The sequence below is a fragment of the Thunnus albacares genome, chromosome 9, assembly GCF_914725855.1.
Source record: "Thunnus albacares chromosome 9, fThuAlb1.1, whole genome shotgun sequence".
NCBI lineage: Eukaryota > Metazoa > Chordata > Actinopteri > Scombriformes > Scombridae > Thunnus > Thunnus albacares.
In genome coordinates this window covers 28,201,185-28,211,329 of record NC_058114.1, presented here as the reverse complement: position 1 = coordinate 28,211,329, position 10,145 = coordinate 28,201,185, and the positions used below count along the sequence as shown (strand labels likewise).

The window sequence follows — 10,145 nt, the reverse complement described above, 5'->3', positions numbered from 1 at the left end:
GTTTACTTTTAATGGTGTGAAAACAGACCAGCACATAAGATTGGCTGCTTTACTCAGAACCAAATTACTGACTAGTCCAGAAGAATTACTGGACTAGTCAGATCAAGGGAACAAGTTCTGGTTTTGACATTTGAAAATAAAGGAGGAATTTAGACTGGAGATGATCCTTTTTTTAGAACAGAAGCAAATCTGGTTTATGGAATTTTATATTAACTAACACTTAATATCTGTCTTTTCTTGTCATTTCCTAAACATATATTTATCAAACTTTTTGTCTTTTGTCAAACACACACACTGTTTTTAACAGGCTATGAGAGTTATTCCTGTGCCGTTTTACACTTTGATTCACAGAGAAAACTTGACAATTTAACAGAATCATCAGTTCTGTCACACCTTTTTAATGACTTTCCTTGAAAAACTTGTTGTTTTTGTCTCATTGCAGCTCCATGGACTATTGCTGCTCATGGTGACAGCTTGTTTTTCCATGTTCTCTAGTGAGTGAACTACTAACTAATGCTGTTATTTCTGTAGTTCCCGGTAATGTAAAGCATTTCCAGTGTGCCAAAGGGTGTGAAATACCTAATAATTATGTTTACGCACAACAGGAGATGTAAAACCTTATGCTAGATATGTTCAGTTGCTACTATGTTTTAGCAACTAGCACTAGACAGTAAAAACAATGATGGTAAGGCAAGTTGAGTTTTGTGATCTTCCATGAAAGCCATGACAACTTCTGGCAAAGCATTGTTGATGTATTTTTTCAGCTTCAGCTTCATAACTTTGAAACTATGTGAGCATTCACTATGACTTAGTGGGCATTGATTTAAGTGACCATATAACAATTGAATAAGAAACAAACGGGAAACAGTGACATGATAGACTTGCTGTGCACTGTCATTACCAATGATGCATAGGTTTGTTTATTATCATGAATATGGAAATACTGTAGCTAGAATGTTTAATATTCTACATGAAATATTCACTGATAAACATAATCAGTGGTGAGCACCCCTCCTTGCACAATCACGCAGTCAAACTCTGACTTCTGGGCACAGTGTCACCATTTTGTGACTCATGACCATGTGACACTGAGAAATCTTTTCAGAACAGATAAATGTTGATGATTAAGAGGACTTACTGTTTATAATTCAGGTTGAATTCTCCACACTTCATAGTATTGGTCAACACTGAATTTCCAACACCCTTCCTGTTTAGCTTGGTCCCACCAAACTTTCGGTTCTCCTTGTATTTGTCAATATGAGAGTTTGTTTCATCAGCCTTCCCGAAAAGCTGGAACATGTTTTCTGTCTATATTGTTAACTAAATGGGAGTGTGTCAGACAGTAGAAAAAACAGAGAATGTAACAGACAGTAAAACACTAATTTTAACCAAAATAAACAATTATTTTGTTAGCATTGCTCCCATTGCCTATGTTGTTTTATTTGGTTAAAATATTGAGGTGCTACTAGCTAGTACTGTAGCAGATACCAAGTATGGACAGAGAATCTGTTTATCATGTTTTTGTCTCTATCTGGACATCTACAGTCTTTTTAGCATCAAATTCTCTCTTTATATTTCCTCTGACAGTATTTCCCTGTTGACCTGCAGTGGAAGTATAGTAACAAAAAGAGACTTTAGCACTAAAAAGACTAATGTTGAAAGATATCTACCTGATTTGACTCATTTGGATGGCTGAAGCTTCATATTAGCGTCAGATAAACTTTTAAATACATTTTTGCACAGAAGGAGGACTGTGGATTAGTGAACTATGAAAGGATCTTCTAATGGCCAGTACGAACAGGAGGAATGATTACAGCACATAGACTGTAAAAAATAATGGACATAGACACTGTGATGTCACCCATTGGTTTGTGGACTCCCTTTTTGAAGCCTCAAGTTTGAATTTTGACCGCTACCATATTGGATTTTTGGAACCAGAACTGACCTTGACGAGAGGGTGGAGCTAGCAGCTAGCTGCTAACTTGCTTAGCACGGCGCATTTACAGTCTATGGTTAACTGGGATAATGCTAATGCTAATTTTAAAACAAAATGTACTTACTGGAAAAAAACTGCATATCTGACTCCTTAGAGGGTCTTTTAGTACAACCAAACACTGAACAAGACTTTTTACGTGACCAAAATGTTACAATTAACTTTCATGATCTGAAAACACACTGAAATAGCAATAGCTATGGCTACGCATATACTCTGTGAATCTGGGGTTACAACATGGTTACGTTACCTAACCAACGTTGTTGCCGTAGCAGCACATGTCACTCAAACATAACTTTAAGGTTTAATAAAATTAAATAGGTGAATTATATAAAAATCCAGGCTGTAAACATGTTAATATCTGCTGTAAAGTTGGGCATTTTAACATGGAGTTCTAAAGGGATTAACTTGCTTTTGGAACCAGCCTCAAGTGGCCATTCAAGGAACTGCAGTTTTTGGCACTTCCGTGTTGGCTTCATTTTTCAGCTGCTTGTTACAGCAAGAAAAACGTGCCAGTGACTATTAGAGCACCTAGCTGTTGTTTTAAGACAGACTTGAACATTTGTGAAGCTGTCCATATGTACGTACAGGTGGGTCTGAATAAACAATAAAGAACTGTTGGATTACTAAAATGAGGCTTATTTAGTTGACTATACTTTTAGAGTATGTTATTATCAACACTTATATGCAAGTATAACTTTTGCTTATTACTGACAGCACATGTTTAGCTTTGTCACCACATTTTTAATTACACTTTAGACAATGGAGAGACGTGAACCATACCGCCTAGTTGCCATGACACTGGCATCATTTAAAACGTCTGAGGTAACGGTTGGACGTTTTTTCTATTGGGACCCACAGTCTCTGTAACGTTACGTCTATGTGTGCTCGCCTGTTGGTTACAAGCCCCCATTTCATTTGCAGCTTACGCAAAAAGCAGAGGAAGCTTGTGATTTGCTGGCCTCAGCCCTCCCTCCTCTGGGGGTAACTTATTACAGGAGTTTGCGGGCGGAGCCGGTTTCCCTGACAGATAAATTGTGTGTGGTACAATTTGAGGAGTCGGGTACGAAACTGTCCTTTCGTGTTTCCTGTGAGGCACAGTTCACAGTCGAGCTAAAGCTACCCGAACCACACCGCTAAAACCAGATAAACCGAGAAAAAGGGGGATATTACCGGAGAGTTAATATGTCGGGAAATAAAGACAGCGACGGCGGATGGAGGAAATTTGTGTGGAATTCAGAGAAGAAGGAGTTTCTAGGACGAACAGGGGGCAGTTGGTGTAAGTACTGCCCTTTTCCTGTATTTTACTGAACTAACAAGCTAACTAGCTACTGCTTGTGGAAGACGTTACAGTGTAAAATAAACAGCGGGGAGAGAGAGAAGAAGCTGTCGGCGCTCTGTGGGTTTTTTTCTTTCATTTTTCTCTCCATTTCCTGACTGAACAGACAGCACCTGTTAGAGCCATGTTAGTCTCTGACACGCTGCGTCGTGACTCCGTGTTTTCAATGGAGGCTTGTGTGTTGAAGTTGGCTGTGTTAAATCAGAATCAACTCGTCTGTGAAACACGAAACTGGTCCAAATCTCACAGAGTGTAGCCCACCAGACATGCCACAGGTCGACTGTAATCAAAAACCAGGCTAATTATATATCAAAGAATCAATTAAGTCGCGCTGTGAATGGATGATTTGTTCCCCATGCTTTTATTATTCAGACAAATTTAAACTAACGTCAGACTGCTGGTTTTATTGTAAATACACTGTAATAGTAAATGATTACTTAAGGCGTAGCCCGTGTTGGGGCAATTATTAAAGATACGTCCTTTATGAAAAGGTCATCTTGAAGGACAGTGTGGTCGGCCAGGACTTTTCACTAAACCCAACGGTGAAAGTTGGGTAGGGTTTCTGCGTGCCTCACTGGTTCACCTCTTGTATTTTGGCATGCCAAGAAGGGTAGAAGAGAAGCAGAGGACATTTTATTCCTCTCATTAATAAGCTGGATAGCTGGTGTCTGGCTCCCGTGTGCAGGCCCGGTTATACTGCCCCCCCCCTCTCCCCTCCCCTCCCCACCCCCCTTCACTCTACTCAAAGCTAAGATTAATGGATCCAGCTTTAATCGTTTTACCACTGTTTTCACTACTTTAAGACGATGAGATGCTCGCCTAAGACGCTCAGAAGTGTGGCTGTCGATTTGATAGGATAACTACACACCATCATACAGTTACCAGTAAACTCACTAAACCGTTTTACACATTATAAGTGGCGTTTTTTTCTAGTGTGTGAAACATCGCCGGGTGCCGTGAACAGATCACGACTCACATGTCTCCAGGGCCGCCTCTCTCTCTCGCTCTCTCTCTCTCTCTGTCTGTCTGTCTCTCTCTCTCCATCTCAGAGGGTTTCTGTTTTTTTCCTCTTTGAAAGGGGACATTAGCCGGTATGCCCGTGCCAGTTTTAAAGCGCTCATCCCTCAATGATTAATGAAAGCTCAAATAAACGGTTGATTTCCAAGAAAAGGCAAATTCTCTGACGAAAAATCGGTGTTTTTTTTTTTTTTTTTTTTTTTTTGCCGTAGTGTCGCCCTCATAGCCGGGCTGGTGGTGGTCAATGGCGAGTTTATAACGAACTTAAGGCTAATTTCAGGTGATATTTTTTTTTAACCACCACGCGTTTTTAGTGTAGTATTGTTGCTAGTCTTGTACTTGTACTGGTAGTATGCATCTATTACAGGCTTACTGGTGTGTTTTGTCGTGAGAAAGAGTGATGTCGCACTAACTAAAAGTGAGCGGGGTCGCACTAAAAGCAACAGGTATGTCTGCGCCCCCGTGTTGCTCAAACCATGGCGGTCTATCAGGGCTGTTCGTTTAAAACTATGTTTATTAACGAGGCTAGAAGTGAGCTAATTCAATTTCTGTAGTTTTCCAAAAAGAGAAAATGTTTGGGAAATGAAGAGTGTCAGTATCAGGCGGGGTCTGCGTTTATGTGTGTTCATTTCGACATGTTAGACAGCCGAATGAGTCAGAAAATGCACTGCAGAGGTGGCAGAGCGGTAACCACAACTAAACGTCTGTTAGAAAAAAAAAAAAAAAAGTGGAGAGCCATCCGTGTGGCGTGAATGTGGCGAAGGTCCCCTCTCCACACGCTGCAGTAGTCTGGTGGGGGAGGTGCTCTCCATTCAAACTCTGCCTTTCACCACCACTAGGCCAATTTCTGTGCTATTTACATGTCTGTTGACTTCTGGCTACAGAAGGGTGTTGAGCTCCCATCACACAAAACTGATCTCCTGTCTTTCCCTATAAATCTCCGGTAATTGGCTATGAATATAATCATAATCCATCAGATGCACACAATGTACAGAAATGTTACTGAAACTAAAATGAATAATTTTAGGGCTGACAAAAGGAATCATTGCGTTGCTTATCCCTAATTGCCCTGGCTACACTTCACATGGTCTGACACTCCTGTTTGCCTGAATTTCAGCTGCATCCGTAAGATTTGCTTTGCAAATAGTGGTCGCCCATACAAGAGGAGCCGATCGGGACATTTTTATTTGTAAGGTGGTCTATTCCAAAGAAATCACTGCTTATAACTGTGATCTTACGCAACTCATCAGCACGAGTGCCGCAGCCTGACACGGCAGTCATTCTATAGTTTCTGTCTCAACAGGTGCATCACTGAGCTATCCTGCTACGGTTGCAGACATGCTCATTAGAAAATAGCTCACCACACATGTACATTGGTAGCAGGTGTTATGACAACCTGTAGCCAGACTGGAGCACAAAATCAAGGCTGCTGCCTGTTAGAGGAGGTTAACATGAGGTTTTTTTCTAGTTGTGGTACAAGCCAAACTGCTTCATACGCACTCTGCACAGCATCTGCGCATGTGCTGCTCCTGATCAAGTGCTGGAAACACTGTTCACGTGTTCCAAGTGTGCCTTAAGTGCAAAAACTTGCTGTATCAGAGTGACACAGAGAAGAGCAAGGGCAGGCTCAGTTAGCCAGGCGAATCTCCTGCAGACTTTTCAGTCAACGGTCTGTGGCGGGAGATAAGGCTGTAGGGTTGAACCTGTGATGGACCTGCTAAACTGGTTTTACAGAGGCTGATTTTAACCGGTTAGCAGCAGTGGAAAGACATTTGGGAAGGTGCCATAACAACAGCAAACACATCAGGAATGAGAACGTTGACGAAAATCTGGAAGAATGCTCATCAAGTCGGTGTTCAGGCACCCAAAATTAATAAAAATATGTCGTGGCTCATCTTCAGTGCATAAAATATGTTGATATATTCACTATTCATGTTAGTCCAAGGTGTTTTCAAAGTCAGATTCACTATTATAAGAGGGAATTAAAGTTATTTGTGGGCTGCTTTTAAGGGATGTGACAGGATGGGACTGCAAACTGTAGATTTTGAATTTCAATTGAGCTTCAGAAGTTCAAACGAGGTCTTTTTATAACCCGAGCCACATGTCTTTTCTGTAGACATGTTGATCTCTGAGATCACCACAAAAACATTTTCACACCAATCAAATCTGCAGTGTTACATTTCAGATTTGTAATACAGATACTGATCTGTCTTTTTCCCTACTGAACTCGACTGAAAGCAGGCAAACAAGAAATGCTAATCACAACCGTCTGTCTACAACCACATGAATAAAGCCAGAGAAAGACAAAGTGAGGCCTTGTTGTTCAGTTAAGCGAGGACAGTGTTTTTATGTTGAACCTGTTGTAAGTGACGACGGAGCAGGGGAAGGGTCTGCGTGAGAGGTGGCACTGACAGGAATGACCAGTGAGTCATCCTGTTGTACTGGAAATGAGGCCCTCCTGTTGTTTCATAATTTGAGAAAATTTTAAATAAAAGGAAAAAAAACCAAAAACCCATATGTTCTAAAATGGCTTCCATAATGAGAAGAGAAAGGGTTTATACTTTGTGGTAGCAGTTGATCTATTATAATGCAATTCTCAAGGTTTTTCTTGCTTGTTTTTTTTTGTCTACATCTCTTGAATGCTAACAGCTGTTTAGAGATGTCACTTTTTGAGAAAATAAAAGAGTCACTCATTAATTCTCACATTATCTGGCATATTCATTTCTTTCCATGTGATGAACTAAACTTATTTAATCAAAAGAAGCTTGTCTCTCTACTGCCACATATATATATATATATATATATATATATAAAGTTAATCATTTTACATCATGAATGACATTTACTTTTCCCTCCCTACAGTTAAAATCTTCTTGTTCTATGTGATTTTCTACGGATGCTTGGCTGGAATTTTCATCGGGACCATTCAGGCAATGCTGCTTACATTAAGCAACTACAAACCCACCTATCAGGACCGAGTCGCTCCCCCAGGTAAATATACTCTTCAGCTTTTTACTTACACTGATTTGCAGAGCAGATATCACAGTAGCAAAACTCAAACAAAAAAAAAGTGAAAGCAAACAACAGTTATCCAGATAGTAGTTTTGTTTTGGGCACTACTGATGTTGCTATGTGGCTGTTTGAAAATGACTGTAGGGGTGTGCCTTTAAGCAGCTACTCTATCAGAAGTCTTTCTGACCTTAGATAGGTTCAGCCATTTTGTCCTTCACTCCTCTCAGCCAGCCAATGTTTCCCCCCTCAGGCTACAGGGGAACTGTTGTAGCTTTACACTCATTGTGACTAAAACGATTCATGTGTGCTGTGATTATGAGTCACAGCCGGCATCTTTACATGAAACACACATGGCAGGCAGAGTTTGGAGCTTGTGCTTTGAAAAATATTTGTAGTTTTGTCACAGCTAAGAGAGGCCTCTAAGCTTGTTTTGTCAGGAGAAAATTCTCTCTGTAATCTGTAATCTTATGAGAACAACGCCATCGAAAGACTGCTACAGTCACACTAGGGGCGTTTCGAAATTTCCCTGCAAGCTTGGGAGACGGTGCAGATTAAAGTGCCAAGCCTTGTCTTGTTGTGCCAGTACTTGTTTGCACAGCACATGCTGTAGCCTTGGCGGTATTTTTAGCAGCCATTGTAAATGACTGGCTTCATACACACGGGTTAGTTTTCCTGCCGTTTCGTCTGTCATCCTTCCACGTCTGTTGACAATCAAAGACCAGGCCAGCAAAGCAGCAAAGTGAATGTGGAGCGCTTTGAGCTGAAGTGAGTTTCCAGAAGTGGCATGATAAAGGAAGCAGAGAGTAGTTAGATTTTTTTTTTTTTTTCCTCGGAGCTCAAGCCCGCCTCTCACTCTGGGGCTAAAAGTTTCCATTGTGAGAGAGTCACACGTGAGACTGGAAGGGTGGGGGCAGGGGATTGGTGAACTCTCACAAGCCTCAACTAAATGACTAAATGTTAGTTCTCTGTCACAAATGTTACACAAATAACTTGAATGCTGCTCACATATAAAGCAAGAAATAAACAAATGCAGTAGAGATGCTGGAAAAGGGTCAATAAATGTCATGTTTCCTTTCACTCATCTTACCCATCTCATTCTCTTCATGCCACGCCTCACCGAGGCCTTGTGCACAAGGTCTGTGGAAAATTACTGCTATAAAGAGCTGACAGAGACCATCTGAGGAAATCCCCAAGACCCTACATTGTGTGTTGTCCTAAGATAATAGACCAGACACACTCTCTCTCTGCAAATAACAACTTGCATCAAATACAGTGTAGACTCTGTCAGGAATTTAGCTGACTTTCCATAAACCAAAAAAAAAAAAAGTTTTATATTTAACTCTGTTATGACCATATCAATACTTTCCCCTTTCTTATCAAAACAATTTTCTGTTTTTCAGGTCTGTCACACACCCCGCGCTCAGACAAATCTGAAATTGCTTTCACTAAGGGCAAGGAAGACTCATATAAGGCCTATGTCGATAGCATGGAGAGTTTCCTTAAATTATACAATGAGGATCGTCAGATGGAGACACATAACTTTGAAGATTGTGGAGGCAAGTATAAGCCAATCATACAGGGACTGTCATACTCTGGCTGATCCCTGATGGGTATGTAACTATCGTCAATCAATATTTGTCACTTGTATTTATGTAGATCTTATACACACTGCTAACATTAATTTGTCTTGTAAGAAACATTGAAGCCTAAAGTAACATTTCTGAAACGTTGTATGTTCTCTTAATTTAATTAAATATTAGTCGGACTGACATTTGCAGGTGTAATGTGTCTTTTTTTGTTACTTTTTTGTAGATGCTCCTCAGTCATATAGGGACCGTGGAAGTCTGGAGAGTGAGGTAGGCCAGAGGAAAGCTTGCCGCTTCCGCAGGACTTGGCTTGGTAGCTGCTCAGGGGATGATCCCTCTTTTGGCTTTGCGGAAGGAAAGCCTTGCATTATTGTCAAACTCAACAGGATTGTCAACTTCAGACCAAGGGTAGGTTTACTGCACATTTACAAATTACAAAATTATGGTACAGTAATAAAACCAATGTTGTGTCATAAATTATAAGAGTAAAGAAGAAAAAGAGAATTTAATATTTGGCCAGCCATGTGGCACACAGTGTAACTCTGTTTTAGCTAATGTTACTCACCAATCTGATGATAAATCAGTCTGGATGAATAAAAGGAACTACTTTGTTGAGTGAGAAGATTGAGCTGCTAGCACTCCTTGTAAAAAATGAGCAGTACAAAAAAATGACTGGGAATGTAAATCAGGCTCATCCTATAGCAGTAAATCAGGTATTTTGCTCACAAATGCAGCAAACACGTTGGTTAAAAAATAGTGCACATTGGACTAAATTTGTTTTTCAGTACTGTGCTGTCATACAGTGTTTACATAAAGTCAAATGAATGCAGCAAGACACAGTACTGTATATTCAGAATTTCTTGGATTATTATGCACAATAATGTAGTTGTCAGCGGATATAAAAACATCGTTAATTATTCATGAATGTACAGTATTATATCTTCTCCTTTAAAGACATATTCTATACTGTGGATTGTCATTCGTTGTCTGTTTACATATCAATATCCACTTATGGGTGCCCACAAGAGTTACAGTTGTTAGCTAATATGTTACTAAACACTTATATCTGCTAACAACTACATTATAGTGTGTTATAAAGCATTTACACATAATATAAATGCTCAGAAGGGGTGGTTGGGTAAAGTGTTATCATTATGTTGTAATGGTAACACTTTACAACACTGATATTGGCATTTTT

The 10,145-nt window shown here is 40.1% G+C and overlaps 1 protein-coding gene across 1 annotated transcript in view; it reads left to right on the top strand.

Moving 5' to 3' along the window:
• Window positions 1-2,871: 2,871 nt before the first annotated feature.
• The window catches only part of atp1b1a (ATPase Na+/K+ transporting subunit beta 1a), a 9,115-nt gene continuing 1,841 nt past the window's right edge, over window positions 2,872-10,145 (top strand). Inside the window, exons 1-4 of the mRNA XM_044362500.1 lie at window positions 2,872-3,272; window positions 7,212-7,340; window positions 8,762-8,917; window positions 9,174-9,355. Of these exons, the coding sequence (XP_044218435.1) occupies window positions 3,179-3,272; window positions 7,212-7,340; window positions 8,762-8,917; window positions 9,174-9,355 (561 nt within the window). The 5' untranslated portion in view covers window positions 2,872-3,178. The remainder of the gene's footprint in view (window positions 3,273-7,211; window positions 7,341-8,761; window positions 8,918-9,173; window positions 9,356-10,145) is intronic.